The sequence below is a fragment of the Podarcis gaigeae genome (assembly GCF_964106915.1).
Source record: "Podarcis gaigeae genome assembly, chromosome: 16".
Lineage (NCBI taxonomy): Eukaryota > Metazoa > Chordata > Lepidosauria > Squamata > Lacertidae > Podarcis > Podarcis gaigeae.
Genome location: NC_139693.1, coordinates 31,223,573 through 31,241,587, shown reverse-complemented (window position 1 = coordinate 31,241,587; position 18,015 = coordinate 31,223,573). Strand labels below are relative to the sequence as shown.

Sequence of the window (18,015 nt, the reverse complement as noted above, 5' to 3'; positions counted from 1 at the left end):
TCCTTCTCCTGTCCCTTCCTGCTTCTCCTTCTAAATTTCCCCCCTTATGTCTTTATTCCTCCCCCCCCCCGAGCTTTGATTACATATGCCTGCTCTTCTTATTGGTGTTATGAACTGACATGCCGCTTGTTAAACGTTATTGAATATGTTCATTACTTACATTGTTACAAAAAAAAACCCTATAAAAACCCTCAATAAACTATGCATTAAAAAAAAGACCTAGCGAGGAAGATGGCAAACATTTCCATCAACCTTCACAATGCGTGGTTGCCATTCCAGATTAAATGTGTCTCCTGCCCACAGCCTGCAATGCTCCCAGTAGCTGCTCAAAACAGATATTATGCCCTTGGCAATAATTTCAGACAGCATTGTAAACAGACAACAAATTCTAGCAGCAATGGCTAACCAGGGCACCATTGCAACACACAGTTGAAAAACACAACTTGCAGAAAAGGGAACTTTGCCTATCAGAGATGAACCAATGGTGGTGCTATTGCATAAGGAAGCTTCAGATGAGGTGGTCCAGACCATCACTGTTTTACCGTGAAACAGATTTTGATTCCAAGGTCCTGAAGGGAGGATGAAAGAAATCCGGCATATTATCCTACGAAAAATGGACAGCTGCATAAAACTATTTTTATTTGGGGGTGGGGAGAGAAAACCCTTGAATAAAGTACTGTAATATATATTTCAACCTTCCTTATTGGTAATTCACACGTTCAGGCACTGTGACGCTCACACAATGCCTCTCACAATTTCCTAAGGATGATTTTGGAGCATCTGGATGACTCGAATGGGATCCAGTCCTGCACCCTCTCACACCACTTCTGGAACTAGCCATTTAGCAACTCCTCTCAATCAGCTGGCATCTATCAGAATATCACTGGGATGTGGCTGTAGCTCAGTGGTAGAGTATCTGCTTTACATGCAGAATGCCCCACCTCTGGAATATCCAGGTAGGGCTGGAAGAGACAGCTGCCTAAAACCACAGAGAGCTGCTGCCAGTCACTGTAGACCAGTGATGGCAAACCTTTTAGAGACTGAGTGCCCAAACTGCAACCCAAAACCCACTTAAAGATAAAGGGACCCCTAACCATTAGGTCTAGTTGCGGACGACTCTGGGGTTGCGGCGCTCATCTCGTTTTACTGGCCGAGGGAGCCGGCGTACAGCTTCCGGGTCATGTGGCCAGCAGGACTAAGCCACTACTGGAGAACCAGAGCAGCGCATGGAAACGCCGTTTACCTTCCCGCCAGAAGGGTACCTATTTATCTACTTGCACTTTGACGTGCTTTCAAACTGCTAGGTGGGCAGGAGTTGGGACCAAGCAACAGGAGCTCACCCCGTCGCGGGGATTCGAACCACCAACCTTCTTATCGGCAAGCCCTAGGCTCTGTGGTTTAACCCACAGCACCACCCGCGTCCCCTCAAAACCCACTTATTTATCGCAAAGTGCCAACACGGCAATTTAACCTGAATACTGAGGTTTTAGTTCAGAAAAACCCCCTCATACATTATCCTCTTTTGTCTTAAATGAAAAACACAATACCAGAGCTTGCAATGATACAAAAAACTTTTTATCGAAAGGTAAAAGTTTGCATTAACTTTGTTTGGGAAATAATGAAAAGGGGAATTACTCCCAGACAACATGGCCGTTTTGATAATTTCCCTTCAAGGAGCTCTTCTTTGGGAGATTTCAAAGCAGAAGCTGAATGGCCATCTGCCATGGATGCTGTAGTTGAGATCCCTGCATCGCAGGGGGGTTGGACTTAGGTGACCCTCGGGTTCCCTTCCAACCCCCCACAATCCTATGGAGAAAACAAAAGAGTCTCCTTTGCCCTCTGCTGTGTGTCCCCTAGCAGGGAGGATCTTGCACTCATAGCAATGGGAGAGAATTCAGCTTGCTGACCAAGCAGGTGAAAAGGAAAACCTGGAGTGAAGTCCGGAGATGCGCAGCGGTTCAGCGCTCCGCTGCCATTGGTCGCAGCTTGGAAGGGAAGGGGCTTCAGCACAGAGTTCGTAGGGGCGCATGCGCAAGTAGCTGGTTTGCTGCCCATGGGCTACATCTGAAACGTGAACGTTCCATTCCGCTGTCTTAAGGCACTTTGGTACAGAACTGCCGGTAACCCCAGAGGCATTTAGCTCCCTCCCGCAAAAAGTAGGCTTTAGAAGCACAGCCCGGCGGTCTAGCCATCAAATCATAGGATTGTGGGGAGTTGGAAGGGGCGACGGCATGCATGCCCACAGAGAGGGCTCTGAGTGCCCCCTTTGGCACACGTGCCATAGGTTCGCCACCTCTGCTGTAGACAGATCATGGGTAGGCAAACTAAGGCCCGGGGGCTGGATCTGGCCCAATTGCCTTCAATTTTTTTTAAATATTTTTTATTAGGAATTTCAACATAACAATTTGTCAAAAACACATCATCCTCATCCCCCCCTCCGTTTCCCCTCCCCCCTGACTTCCCTCAGCTCCTCTCTCTGGTTTTTCAGCACGTTATTCTCTGCATATTATAAAATTGTAAAGATCCTTAATTTATCTGTCTATAGGTTACCAATAAAAAAATTGTGTATGTTTATTCAAAACCTGCCAAGGAGTCCAATTCATTTTGATGTTTCTTTAAGTACTTTGTGAAAGGTTCCCATTCTTCTTTAAAGTCACAGTTGTCCTTATCACGTAGTTTGTGTGTAAATTCCGCCAATTCCGCATAGTCCATCAGTTTCTCTTGCCACAGTTCTTTGGTCGGGATTTCTTCGTTCTTCCATCCTTGTGCTATTAAGACTCTTGCCACCGTTGTCACGCACATGAAGGTGTTTTTCAATTTCCTTGATAGGTCTTTTCCTACACAGCCCAATTGCCTTTTAAATCTGGCCTGCAGACAGTCTGGGAATCAGCGTGTTTCTACATGAGTAGAATGTGTCCTTTTATTTAAAATGCACCTCTGGGTTATTTGTGGGGCATAGGAATTCATTCTTTTTTTCAAAACATAGTCCGGCTCCCCACAAGGTCTGAAGGATAGTGGACCGTCCCCCTGCTGAAAAAGTTTGCTGAGCCCTGCGTAGACAATACTGAGCTATGAGTACCATTGTCTGGCTCACAGTAAGGTAGATTCCTATATATCAGCTTTCTACATTTTCCACCTGGCTACAGCAAGGAGAATTGATAATACAAATTAGTGTCAGGGACAGGCTAGATCATGGGTAGGCAAACTAAGTCCCAGGGGCTGGATGAAACCCAATCGCCATCTAAATCCGGCCCACGAATGGTCCAGGAATCAGCGTGCTTTTACATGAGCAGAATGTGTGCTTTTATTTAAAACGCATCTCTGGGTTATTGGGGGGGGGGCTGCCTGGTGTTTTTACATGAGTAGAATGTGTCCTTTTAGTTAAATTGCATCTCTGGGTTATTTGTGGGGCATAGAAATTCATTATTTTCCCCTTCAAAATATGCTCCAGCCCCCCACAAGGTCTGAGGGACAGTGGACCAGCCCCCTGCTGAAAAAGTTTGCTGCCCCCTGGGCTAGATGCAGAGGAATGGTGGGAACCCCCAAAGAAAGATCAGAGCCCAGGGATTGGCGGTGTTATGACCATGAGTGGTTACAGCAAGAAGAGGGAGCAGACTGGGAGGACATGTCGGAAGCTGAAGAGGTAACAAGGTTGCTTTAGAATTCCTTTGTCGTGCAACATTAAAATTCACCAGTGCACTAGACTAGTGGATGGAGAATGCTGGATCTTCTAGTATTAATTTAAACCTGTTCTACCCTCCACCCCCCCATGCAATAGATGTTGATCTCTACCCTGGGCATTCCCCGCCCTGAAGCCGCTCAGATTATGAGCTCTACTTTTTTAAAAGAGGGTTTGCTGTCTTCCCCTTGTGTGCCAACACTTCCCCCCTTGCTAATAGGGGTAAAAATCAATTATTAAATGCATTCAGCACAAACTGTGTGAAGCGAACTGGCACTGTAGGAATCTTCAGCTTTTAAATAAGCAGATGACACTGATCCCGGACTCGGGCTGCAGAAGGCTGATTTTAATTTGATAAAAGTGGAAGTTGGTAAGGAATATAATGAAAAGAGGAAGACATGCATACCTCCTCCAGCACACAGCTTCCATTAAAAAGAAGAAGAGGAAGAAAGATAGATCACAGTATTTCACATTGGCTCCAACAGCAAGCCTTGCTTAATGGAATCCAGCTGCAGTCTCGCTCACTTTTTTGCAGTTTATGGGATGAAATGCTCTACATCATTGCCACTGGAGATAGAGGCCACTTCATGTTGAAATATTTTATTTATATGCCAGCTCCCAGACTATGCATTGCGAAGGACAAATGAACTACATATGCCTTCTTTGCAACTGTCAGGAGCCAAACTGAGCTGAGAAAGAACCAAACTGGGAATTCAGAAGCATCCAAGTCTTATTTTTTGAGCTTGAGGTCGGAAATCTAAACTTATGCTGTGTACTGTCCCATCCTGCCAACCAAAGCATCAACCATTGGTCAATACTACAAGTGTTAATTAATTTAGCAATGCCAAGATGTTATTTTATCACCATTTTTTGCTGTTGTGAATGGTCACTTGCAATGCAAATGGGGGACATTATGATCTGGTGCTAGGGGCGATTGTTTTTATATACAATACAATACAATCTTTATTACGGTCCAGAGACCCAACAAATCATTACAAAGCAATACACAATTCATACAGCGTACCTCCAGGTTAAACAAGCATTTTGTTCAGAATATAGGGATCATTTGTTCTTGCAGCCACTGATAAAAACTTTGCCACTGCTAATCTTCTAGCATTTGTCCGGTCTTCCAGTAGGAACCTGACATAGTGAGCCTCTGATTTTCCCGGGAAAGGTACCAGCAAGGGTAATATCAGTTCAGCCCTGGCTTGCGCATATTTTGCACAGTGCAACAAAATATGTTTTATGGAATCGATGTCTTGAGCACACGAGCAAAGTCTGTCCTGGTAGGGAACTCCTCTCAACCTGCCATCCAACGCTGCAGAAGGAAAGACGTTTAGTCTGGCTTTGGTGAAAAGCCTTCGATAGTTAGGTGCTGTCAGGTTTTTAATGTAAGATGTTAACTTAAAGACATACCCATATTGTACTCCTACTGCCAGCGGACTACAGATTGCATGTGACCGAGATCGCAAGTCACTGTGTGCATTACGTATCCCATAATCTTTGCTTTAACATCTTTTGGGCGCCTTCATAACCCAGGTAATACAGTTGGGGGGGAGACAGACCAATACAGTGGTGTCCCGCAAGACGAACGCCTCGCAAGACGGAAAACCCGCTAGACGAAAGGGTTTTCCGTTTTGGAGGCGCTTCGCTAAACGAATTCCCCTATGGGGTTGCTTCGCAAGACGAAAAAAATCTTGCATCCCCCCGCGGGTTTTTTCGCTTTTTTCGCCCTTTTCTTAAGCCGCTAAGCCGCTTATCAGCTGTTCTGCTGATAAGCCGCTTAACAGCTGATCGCGGGAAGCCGCTTGACAGCTGTAGCGCTAATCCGCTAAGCTGTCAATGGGCTTGCTTCGCAAGACGAAAAAACCGCTAGACGAAGAGCCTCACGGAACGGATTAATTTCGTCTTGCGAGGCACCACTGTAGAGGTGGCTTTTTTAGCCATGGTTTTCTGCCATTTGCTGACAAATTCCTCACTGGTCAGGTGCTGGTACAAACCCTTCCCTATATTAAACACTGAAATCCTGAGCCAATGTTTTAGGGCAGCCGTGGTTCTTTTTGCTGTTGTGAATGGTCACTTGCAATGCAAACGGGGGCCATTATGATCAGGTGCTAGGGGCGATTGTTGTTATATATTGCTTCATTCATATCTTGGCTGTGCGTGAGTCCTGGAAGACCTTGCTCCCTGCCTTGCAGGAGTTTTCCCACTTGGTCTGGGAGGGCCCTGACTGACTCCAGCTACAAAAGCTGAAGCTGCTGAACAGACTCTTGGGTTGGGGAATTGTTTAGGGGAGAGGTTGTTTCAGGAGGGGGCTGTTGCGGTTATGGATATTCATTTTGTATCTTTATTTTAGATCTTATTATGATTTATGTGGAAATTGATTTGGTTGTGTACTTTTTGATGTTTTATTTATTGTTTATGACTTTTGTTATGTTAGTAATTATGTATTTTTCATGTTCTAAGTTGCCTTGAGCATGGTTTGAACTATGGAAAGGTGGCATACAAATAAAATTATGTATGTATGTATGTATGTATGTATGTATGTATGTAATATCGACTCCAATCACAAGTTCCCAGGGCAGCTTAGAGAGCAAAGAACAAAATACAGAATTAAAGTTCAATGTATTAATTAAAAGCATCAACAAAAAACCCCAATAACTCAAAGAATGAAAACTGCTTTTGTTAAGAGACAAGAGTACTTTTTATCATGTATCAGTGTAACAAAACACAAGATAATGCTGAACCAGATTTGATTGGGAACACAGTAAGAACATCATGCATAAATGTGCTTTTCTTTAATTCTAACATTCTAAACTTAAATAAGTTTAATATTTTGTGTTTTTTTTATTGTGCAAATGCATCTTTAGTTTGGCAATTTTTGTATTTAAACTAATAAACCAAATATAATACGGTAAACCATAAAATGCAACCTAAACAATTAAAGCCCAGATTTCATTTGTTTAAAAATGCTAGCCATTTAAAAGACCTGGGTAAACAGTAAGATCCTTTACCTGGTGTTGAAAAGACAATAAAGAATGTGTCTAGGAAAACTATTCCACAGCTGGGTGCCACCACCAATAAGCCATTCACTCTACTTCTTAGAGGCCTTCTGTAACTTTAGAGCAAATTCCTTCTGACCCCATACATTCCTCACTACTCAATTTTATAACATGCCAAATCAGCACAGGTCCACAAAGGATTGGGTTCTCATTAAGATCCACAGAATCCTGTTCTTTAAATGTCACATGGAGAAAGTAATGCTACAACACAGTATTGGTCAAACAAGTTTATTGATTGCATTTGGACACAGGTGTAAGTGATAAAATATAAAACAATTTTTAAAAGAAAACAGAAATTATATATTTATATTCTTTTCTTTTTTTAAAAAAAATCACTCTACTTCAATGGACCAAACAACTTAATCACTTCAGCACACACAGAGTTATGGCTTTTACAAGATCATTCAAAGCCACACCAAACCTCAGCAAGCTTTATTCTTAAGTCTGCCTCTATTTATTTATTTTTAAATACATTACAAAAATAAAGACATTATTTTTCCTGCAAGTTTTGCCTTGTGACACATTTCTCATTTGCATTTTTTTTGGTGCACAGAAAGGAATAAAAATCTTGCATTGATCACACGTCACTTTGCCTCCATTTACTAGGCCCAAGTTCTAAGTAAACCAGGTATGGCTGCAGCTCCTGGTGGTGCAAACGTCAAAGTTTTAATTGTGCCTCCTGTGAAAAAACTATTTGCACACTCAAAACCAGGTTTCCGGGGAAATATCCTTTGCTGTAGTCCTGTGTCTGGGCATCACATTTTGATGGCATTATTAACAAGAATACACCCAGAGGAAGGCAACCTGGATGATGAGGTGGTTTGAAAACTAAGGTGATACCCCAAAGTGTCTGATACTCATAAGTGACCCAGAGAAATCAATGCTAATAGCTACAAGGAATGGTCAAAAAAGCTGGGTATGTTCTGCCTGGTGAACCTTCACCAAGTTGAGGTGGGGGACACACAACAGCTGTCTTCAAATATCTGATGATTTGTCAAGAAGACGAAGCAGAGCTGAGTCCCGTCTGTGTCGTATCACACCACTTTAAACAGTCATGGCTCCCTCCCACAAATAATCGTGGGAATTGTAGTTTGCCAGTGGCACTGGGAATTGTTAGGAGACCCTCCTATTCCCCTCACAGAGCTACAATTCCCAGTGCTTCCTGGGAAGTGGGTTAAACCACTCGAGACTGTAGCTCTACTGTGGGGGGAGGGATAGAGGTCCCTTAACAACTCCCAGCGCCCTTAACAAACTACAGTTCCCAAGGTTCCTGATACAGGATTGCCTATACAGTGGTACCTCGGGTTAAGTACTTAATTTGTTCTGGAGGTCCATTCTTAACCTGAAACTGTTCTTAACCTGAAGCATCACTTTAGCTAATGGGGTCTCCTGCTGTCGTCGCGCCGCCAGAGCATGATTTCTGTTCTCATCCTGAAGCAAAGTTCTTAACCTGAGCTGATATTTCTGGGTTAGCCAAGTCTGTAACCTGAAGCGTATGTAACCTGAAGCGTATGTAACCTGGGGTACCACTGTACAAGATTGCCTCCAGATGGCTTGGGGCGTCGTATAATTCCATACAGTAGTACCTTGGGTTACATACGCTTTAGGTTACATATGCTTCAGGTTACAGACCCAGAAATAGTACCTCGGGTTAAGAACTTTGCTTCAGGATGAGAACAGAAATTGCGCGGCAGTGGGAGGCCCCATTAGCTAAAGTGGTGCTTCAGGTTAAGAACAGTTTCAGGTTAAGAACGGACCTCCGGAACGAATTAAGTACGTAACCAGAGGTACTACTGTATGCTTCAACATCTCTCCAATGACAATAGGGACGTTCTAAGGGAAAGCAGGACATTCCGGGATCATATCAGAAACCGGGATCTAAATCAGGGACGTCCCTGGAAAATAGGGACACTTGGAGGGTCCGTTATGGGATTACCCCAAATTACAAGAGGGGGAAGGAGGGGGGAATCCTAGCCACACTCTCCAAAACATGCCTATAAACTTCCATCATTAAGAACATGAGAAGAGCCTGCTGCTCTCAGTGGTCCATCTAGCCTAGTCCTGTTCTCACAGCGGCCAACCAGATTCCTGTGGGAGACCCACAAGCAAGACATAAGCACAGCTGCACCATCCCTGTTTGCCTTTTCCAGCAACTGGTACCCCGAAGCATTACTGCCCCTGATCTTGGAGGCATATAACAGCTGTCCGGGTTAGAAGCCATTGGCAGCCATCTCCTCCATGCTTTGGTCATGCCCCAAGCCCAACGAAAAAGCCCCAAATTATTGAGCTGTACCTTCGCTAAATCTGTGTGTTCATCTGGAGTGCATTGAAGGCTCTATTCATTCATGGTTTAAAAGCAGGTCACATCTCACGTCTTGCACACCTTCCTTCTCAGTACTGTGTGTTATCCTACCGACACTTAAGAAATAAAAAGAGCCAGCAGGGTCTATGCCAATACACAATATTGTACCAATACACCGAGCGATGTTTAAGGCGTGACGAAATACAGAGGTACTAAAGTGGAAACAGCAGCAGTAACTGACTGTGTCAGCATTTCCCATGCAACGCCAGGTGCGTTTAAAAACTCCAAAGTACATTCAGAAAGATAGCACATGCCTCACACATGGTATGTGTGTCCTTAAAACACACACACACTGCATAACCAACAAGACCCACAAATTCACGAATAAGCTTAATATGTACTTAGTTCTTGTCTTTTCCTGGGAAGAAAAGGGGAACGGCCTGTTTGTGTCATAAAAAATCCAATCTGCATTTCCAAGACTATAGTCTTTTGACAAAAAGGAAATTGATCCATTAAATGAGTCCTTACCAACTAATGAGGAACCAGAAGAACCACTTGTTACACAAGAATGTTTTGAGAACCTTTCCCAAAGATCCCGTATTAATTGTGGCATATTTGAAAAATAATTAATAATCAAATTGGACCTGTAACTGGCTGTTTTATTATTATCATGTATTGTCCTGTTTGTAGTGTTTGCTAACTGAAGTATAAGACGTATAGCCATATATTTGTGGGTCTTCTTGCTTGGGCATGTTATATAGGGACTGTTACTGAACACAGCACTGCATTTTTAAAACAAAAACACCATCGAGATGATCTCCATGTTGTGAAAAATGGGTACACCGTCACTTTGCAAATGTGGAACTTTTTATTTCGGCAGAAGTAATGGCTTGTGAATGCCGGGCGTTTGCCACCCACTCTTCACACTGAGGCTGCATCCTGAAGGTCGGATTTGCCAAACAACTGAAATCCCCTTATTAACAGTCGCGAGAAGGAATCTGGAAAGTAAACACTTATTCCCTAAAGTTCACCAAGATGCCAGGTCTCCAGGATCTGAAACATGCAAACTGTATGCATGGTTATACACCTGAACTCTGTTCGGGGAGCACATTTGTGAGTCTACCTACACAATATGGCCCAGCTACAGACACCACTGAATATTCAGCATTCAACCCTTTTAACATTCCCAGATATTTAAGCAAAAGGGTTTGATTTATTTATTTCTACTGGCTTTGCACATACCAGTACCCGCAAAGGAGACAGACGCAACCCAAACCACATGCAGAGGCAACTATAATGAAGGTGTAGATTTAGCAAGACAATGGGTCACTGCTCAGTGGTTCTGCTTGTTTGCATGCAGAAAGCCACAGGTTCAATCCCCCTCGTCTCCAGACAGGGCTGGGAATTTCCTGCGTCTGAAACCCCTAAAGGGCCACTACTAATCAGCAGACACCACTGAGCTACTGGGAACAACAGTCTGACTCGGTATAAGGCAGCTTCCTATGTTTTGAACCCCCAGTCCATAAAGCTTGCTTGTAGGAGAGGCTGCTAATCCAAAACTCTATGGCAGCTTCTTCTTCACTTCCCCTGAAGTGCTTTTTGGGTTTGTAGGCCATCCAAGAACTGCTCTGGGCACACCACTAGTGTTTGCCAAAGCGAGAATCTAACATACACTCACCTCCGACGGGTGTGCACATCTTTAAATGATAGCGTCCAGGCATCCCATGCTAGTATTTGGAGATGCAAGTGTGGTGGTCTTTAAGGATGTGCACACCCACGTGTGACATTCTCACGTCACCTGTGCATTGTGGGAAATGATGGGGTTAGATCAGTGTTCCCTATCGCAAGCTCCCTGCCTCCACCCCCAGACCAGCCCACCTCTTTTACTCATTACCTTGCAACACAACCCATTCCCACACATACTTCAGTGAGGATTCAGCCGCTGTAGCTCAGTGGAAGAGGATTTGCTTTGTATGTATGTATGCATGCATGCATGCAGGCAGGCAGGCAGGCAGAAGGCTCCAGGTTCAACCCATGGCATCTTCAGGCTGGGAATATCCCACGCCTGGAACCCTGAACAGCCACTGCTGGTCAGTATGGACAGAACTGAGTCCGATGGACGGATGGTTTGCCTTGGGGTAAAGTCGCTTCCTGTGTTCCTATAACTGCTCCTGTCCCATTCTAGGAACAGCACCCTGCGATCCTGTCGCCGTTCTCCTAACCACACATTTCCCAACGCATTACAGGCCATGCTGCAAGAAGCCTCACACCTGAAGTTGCTATCGAAGCCCTCGACACAGAGGCGAAGCGGCTGATGGAATCTGCAGGACGTGTAAGAAAAGCTAAAACTTCAGTCACTTATGCAACCTGCGGAATACTAATGCAGAAATTATATGCTGTACAAGAGACAGAAGGGAGGGGGGAATGAATAGAAATCCATTCTTACATATAATGCCTTGTCTGCTGATTTAAATGCAGAGAAAACTTAACCGCAGACTTAAGACTCCTTCACTTAAGCGACTCCTCCAAACTCCTGGTACTGTCTAATTGAAAAGCAATCTAGCATTTGCTCTGGAGGAACTGAGTTCAATGAGCTTCACTCCCTAGAAAGCTCACTCAGGATTGCAGGATTACCTTGCCCATTGGGACTGGTAGGGTGGAAGGCAGGGAGGCAGACGGTAGGTGGACCCAAAGCCAATGGCAGGTGCAGCCAACTAATTTTGCTTTCATCTCCATCGTAATTCTGGTATCGTCTCCATCCTTTCCCCTGCCGAGGTCTGCAAGGGGCGACACTGAGACTAAGGGGAGGAAGCTAACAGGTGGCAAGGGGGCTGGTTGTCAGCAGGAAGGCAGGCAGGTAGGGGCTGGCTGAGGTTGGTGGGGCATTGCCCCATTCACCCAGCCTCCCACTGAATCCTGTATACACTGACCTGGGAGTAAGTATTCCCAGTGCACATGATTGACTGGAAAATATGCACAATTAACAGCACTTGAGTGTCTGCCTGGAGGAGACAAGGAGACTATGAAGTTGCAGAATTACGAATGGCAATCGAGAGTCCATTTTTTAAGGCCCTCCCCAGGACCCCGCAAAGCAGACATTAGCAGTGCCGCGCATATGGCTCCATGGGGCTTGCTCCCAGCTAAATGGGTACACTAGAATTGCAGCCCAAGGCTCAACTTCCTGCGTTACATCACTCAGGTGTTAGATGCAAAGCAAAATTCACGTTAAAAAAAAACCCCTTAGCTTTGTTCTCTTGGGAGAGCGTAAGATCGAGAGAGCAGTTGCCATTTGCCTATAATCACACGTATTGCAACACTGAAACATACATATATTCACACATCAAAGGCTGCAAAATTATACATTCAGTTATAGTGAGAAAAGCGGGTTCCAACTCTCCCCACAACTCTTTTTTTTATCTGCCTTAAAAAGCAGACAGGACACAGCTTGATTTCTTTTACAAAGACACGCTTAACTTAGAAGTGCTTGACAAAAGAGTTAAAATCAAAGTGTGTTGATTTTAACCTTTCTAGGCTAATCCATTTTAGCAGTCGGGGGGGGGGGGCAGGGGCTGGCTTACTTAAGAAGTTCCATTAGGATGTCAACATATAGGTAGGGTTTGTGTGGGAGCAGAGACTATCCCATTCACTTCAATGTTAAGGCCAACTCTGAATGCCCAATGGGAAAAGAACACCCAGAATGAGAAAATGGGGAGTTCCTGCGAAAGTTGAGCTCTGTGTGGGCAGGAGTACTCCAATGCCAGTGGACTGAAACTAGCAGGGTATCACCAATTCCGAATTGTGCCTTTTTTTAAAAAAACAACAGATTTGCACTTTAGTTTACCAACTCTGCCTCCCCCTTTAGCCAAGCAAACAGGAAATGCTGTCCATGATTATCCACAGTTCCTATTTATCCCCTTCCACACACATGATTCTTAAGTTAAATACTTGCGCCACGTAACTGTGTTACCTGACAGCATCCCTTTCAAAAGTCAAACATGTACACTTGTGCAAAATGTGGTTTGCTTCTTAAATACAGCCCAGCTTTTCCTGTTCAGATTTTTCTGTTTTGGATTCTGTGCAAAAAAATTAAATAAATGGTTTTGGTGTTCGCTAGGGCGTGCTACGCAGCAATCAACAAGCCTTTGCTGTATGAAAGCTGCAGCCAAGGCCTTCCGCACCCCTACAGCTCAATAGACTACACTTTGCCAACCTCCCCTTCTCCCCTTTTTGGTGTGACCCATTCAGATGGAGAGCTGTCAAATCTGCAGTTTGAACTGGTAGGTGCTCGTTTTCCACTGGTCGACGTCCGCGTTCAGCATGGTGCGCTCAGTGAAGGTGACGTGACCTACCGCATCAATGAGAATAACTGTATTTGTCCTAAAGAGGAAGGAATAAGAACATCAAGAATGCTTCTAGGTAGACAGAGAAATAATACGATGTACTCTATTTATTTTTATGTTTTTATGTTTGATGTTACTGTATAAATATGTTACTAGTATTTTTTTCTTTTAGTGTAGCCTTATTGGAGTTCACCGATTGGGTCTGCGTTGCTCCCGGACAGGAGGAAGGAAGTCAAATGACACCGAGGGTTGGTTCAGAGAAAGAGTTCTTTATTTCTGCTCTCCGGAACAGCAGAAAGGCACCTGCGTGGTGTGTCCATAGCAAGTCCAAAGAAATGAGAAATTTCATGCAGTATATATCCTCCAGGCACCCTCTCCCCCCTTCCCCAGGAATCCAACCACGTCAGCCTATACACGCAAGTTGACATCACATATGGTCCTGCTCCGGTATTCTTAACCATAAAAGGGTATTCCTGTTCCTACTCTTATCTTGGAGCAAGAGGTCACCAACTCCAAGAACACACTCTGGCGCTGTTCCCGGACTAGGTCTGTGCATCAGGATGTAAGATAAGACCTAGACATGTCATCCCTACTCCACTGGAACAGCCAAGGTCATCCTTGCCGTCACGAACTGATAAAGGAGAGGGCTCTGAGCACTTGTTTATACAACCGGGTTTTTGTTTATACATTGACTCAGAGCTCAAGTTAATGGAATTTGGCTAAGGAAAAATAGGGATTTTGGTGCCCGTTTCAAACTGCCTCCACAGTCAGTTTTGGGTTTGGGAAACCCATTCCTTCATTTGGAGGTAGCAAAGTGGGTGAAAGGAGAAACAAACCAGAAACGGAGGTAGGGGGAAGCCCAGGAGGGGAGGGAGGAAGGAATGCATAGTAAATGATATAGATATGAAATGTATGTAATGAATGAAAAAGAAAAATGAATAATAATTTGTTTTTAAAGAATGCTTCTAGGTAACCAACTCCTGGGATTCTAATTCTTCGCTCTTGAAAAAATAAAAAATCCCCACCTTGCACAGTGAACCAAGCAGCAAGTTGTTAGGGTCAAAAAGGAAGGAGCAAAACTAATTCAATTTTCTATTGTCGCTAAATTCAGGCTCTTTGCTTTTGCTGCACTGCTAAGCCCACCAGTGCTAAAAGTAAAGGTAAATGACCCCTGGATGGTTAAATCCAGTCAAAGGTGACTATGGGGTTGCGGCGCTCATCTCGCTTTCAGGCCGAGGGAGCCAGTGTTTGTCCACAGACAGCTTTCCAGGTCATGCGGCCAGCAGGACTAAACCGCTTCTGGTGCAATGGAACACTGTGACGGAAGCCAGAGCGCATGGAAACACCATATATCTTCCCACCGGAGCGGTACCTATTTATCTACTTGCACTTTGACGTGCTTTTGAACTGCTAGGTTGGCAGAAGCTGGGACAGAGCAACGGGAGCTCATCCTGTTGTGGGGATTCAAACCGCCGACCTTCTGATCAGCAAGCCCAAAAGGCTCAGTGGTTTAGACCACAGCACCACGCATTCCCTGTAAAGCCTACCAATACAAGGTGATGGATAAGGAGAGTATACCCCCCCAAATCCAAAGAACTCCTTCCTCCCCCACCCCATTTTGACATATTAACGTTTGGGGCAGATTTGTATACAAAGCCCCCCCAAGTCTGCAAATTCACTTGCTGTAGACTCAGTGACTCTATAGCACAACCAATTACTTCTAGAAGGAACCACTAAATCATTTAAACCAAATGCAATGGACGGCCACATTTTCTTGCGCAAGAGCTCTCCCTTACCTGGTTCCATAATCGGGGCAGCGGACGCATACAGCTGCATACTTGTTCAAGATGGGGAGGATGTAGTCCTTTCCTTGATCCTCAATTGCGGGATCTGGCAGCTGACTGGAGACAGAAAACAAACCAAATGGAGGTGGCACAACTTCTGCTCCTTCCAGCACACGTTTCCCACCGTAGATATCGAAACCTCGAGAGCACGCAGTAACGTGATAAGCTGTCAAAATACCAACAAGGACAGCCTTCCTGGGCTTGGTGCTCTCCACATGTTGATGGACGGCAACTCCCATCAGCTGCAAGCCATCATGGCCAATGGTCAGGGGTGATGGGCACCAAGTGGACCAAGGCCGGTCAAGGGCAAATTACAAGAGATGTCCACCGGGTTTTACTTGGGTGCATACTGACTTTATTGCTTGACTTCTGTTTTATTTTGATGGTTCTCCTATATGAGCTTTGTTGGTTCTTAATATATGAGGTTTTAACGGCTACCTAAAAGGTAGTCTTCTTACTCTCTTACATACCCTACCAATCACTTCGTTCTGCAGGAGAGGGCATCCCGTCAGGAGGCCAATTCTGCATGATGGACAGAATCAGGCCTTTAATGTGGTAGCAACACTGATGCTTTAGAACTCCCACCCATTACATATCAAAGAGGCACTTTCCCCATTTCCCCCCCTGCTTTTGCTAAAGACAACCCTCTTCCAACAAACCTTTATCCCCTCTGGTATCTATATTGAAGCTAAACTGATTTTATGCATGTGCTGCTGTTACTTTAAACTGTTTCTCTCTCTCTCTAAATATATAATGGTTTCAACTGTTTTTATACATGTAATTGTTTTGAATATGTTTCTGTTATACTATATATTGCTTTGGGATGCCTCATGGGAAGTAGATAATAAATTAAATAAATAAACGCATTGTGACCGCAACCTACTTTGGGAGTCTTTTCTGTAATGAAAAGAAGGCTGGGAATATTGCAAATAAATATTGCAAATAAATAAGTAAATATGCTTTTACACACACACAAAACCACCCATCCCTGGTGTGGAAGATAATGAGCCAGATGGAACAATTGCCTGGCACCATTCTCAGGAAGCTTCCTATTTTTCTCTCCGCTAATGCAAGCAACCGTGTACATAAGAAGGAATTTAGTTCAATACACTTAAGACTGAAAGCATTAAAAAGCACAAGACGAAAAACCGATCGTTTTCCCACAAGCATTCTTATTTACAGGCAAAGCAAAGGCTTAGAGTTGCCGATCCCTAGGTAATGGCTGTACGTTACAGCCAAGGCACAGACTTACGGGTCTTGGTTATTCATCACTTTAATGAGCTCTTGCACCAGATCTTCCTTCACAAGGTCCTGGCTGTGCCTGATGACATCCGTGAAAAGCTGCTTTCCATACTGAAGCTTCTTCCATGGTGTATCCAGCAAAGAATTGCTCAAGCCATATACCCCTGCATGGGAGGAAAGGTGATAAAAGCTTATGAAAGGTGAACTCTTTCTTTGCAGTCATAGCTCAGCAGTACAGCATCTGAGCTAAGTGCAGGTGGTCTCAGGTCCCGGGCATCTCCTGGTAGGGCTGAGAATGTCCCTTGTCTGAAATCCTGAGGAGCTGCTACCAGTCACTGGGTTGATGAACCAACGGCCTGACTTGGTATGTCCCATTTGACAATGAAATGAGGAGGTGACACACCATAGCAAATCACCCCCAATTCTCATTCAGTTATTATGCGAGTGGACTGTTCAAAATTGCTGCTTTTTATGACATGCTCTACACACAAAAAAGGTCCACTCTTCAGCAGTACAGTGGTACCTTGGTTCTCAAACGCCTTGGTATTCAAAGGCCGAGGGAGCCAGCTTCCAGCTTCCGCGTCATGTGGCCAGAATGACTAAGCCGCTTCTGGCAAACCATAGCAGTGCACGGAAACACCATTTACCTTCCCGCCGGAGCGATACCTGTTTATCTACTTGCACTTTGACGTGCTTTCAAACTGCTAGGTTGGCAGGAGCAGGGACCGAGCAACAGGAGCTCACCCCGTCGCAGGGATTCGAACCACCGACCTTCTGATCGGCAAGTCCTAGGCTCTGTGGTTTAAACATAGTGGCACTCAAATTGGTTCAAAGGTGGTATCCTATCTAGGGAGACTGACCAGATCCAAACTTGCAAGGTCAGTGCATCATGTGCCATAACAATGCAAGCAGCTTGCTTGAACTTTGCAATGTGGCGTTCTTTTTATCCTGTGTTATGACTTAAACAATAGAATTTGAACTCTGACCAAGTCAGTGTTTGCAACAGAATGCAAATCAAAACCAGGTTAATCTCAACCCAGAATTGTGCGATTACCTAGATTTGTTTTCTTTTAAATTTACATTTCCCTCCCTTACAACCGTCGGCATTAAAGGGGAGGGGGGAAATTAACATATATATTAAATGTTTAATATACAAATATTAGCATATATACCCACCTGATAGCTCTCAGGGCTGTCTATATATGGCATAGGGCAGGTGGTTTTAAAATAGATTCTATATCTGGAAAATCTCAAGTTTGTTTCATTTGGCCTTTCCCTACCTCCAACCCAACAATGTAATTACTTATTTTATTTTAGCATTTGGAAGGGTCATTTTAAGACACTATGAGCCCACAAGGGAAAGGGAGAGAGCCACCCTATCCCTCGGCAGTAAAATAAATTAGGGCTGGGGGCCAGGATGGGACGACTCAAGTGCATATTCTAGATACTTAGCACTGTAAAATAAAAATCGTCACCATTTCTAAAAGCTCTGTATGTTTGAAACACTTGGTCGAACAAGGTGTGCATCAATACACAGCGTGCTTGC

General features: G+C 44.4%; 1 protein-coding gene across 4 annotated transcripts in view; it reads right to left on the bottom strand.

Moving 5' to 3' along the window:
• Positions 1-6,953: 6,953 nt before the first annotated feature.
• TANGO2 (transport and golgi organization 2 homolog) overlaps positions 6,954-18,015 on the bottom strand; it is a gene marked incomplete at its 5' end in the record, with an annotated part of 95,381 nt that continues 84,319 nt past the window's right edge. For all 4 annotated transcript variants that reach the window (XM_083717591.1, XM_083717593.1, XM_083717594.1 and 1 more), the window contains 3 exons: positions 6,954-13,420; positions 15,180-15,284; positions 16,480-16,633. In XM_083717591.1, coding sequence (XP_083573717.1) covers positions 13,300-13,420; positions 15,180-15,284; positions 16,480-16,633 — 380 coding nt within the window. In that variant the 3' untranslated portion in view covers positions 6,954-13,299. The remainder of the gene's footprint in view (positions 13,421-15,179; positions 15,285-16,479; positions 16,634-18,015) is intronic.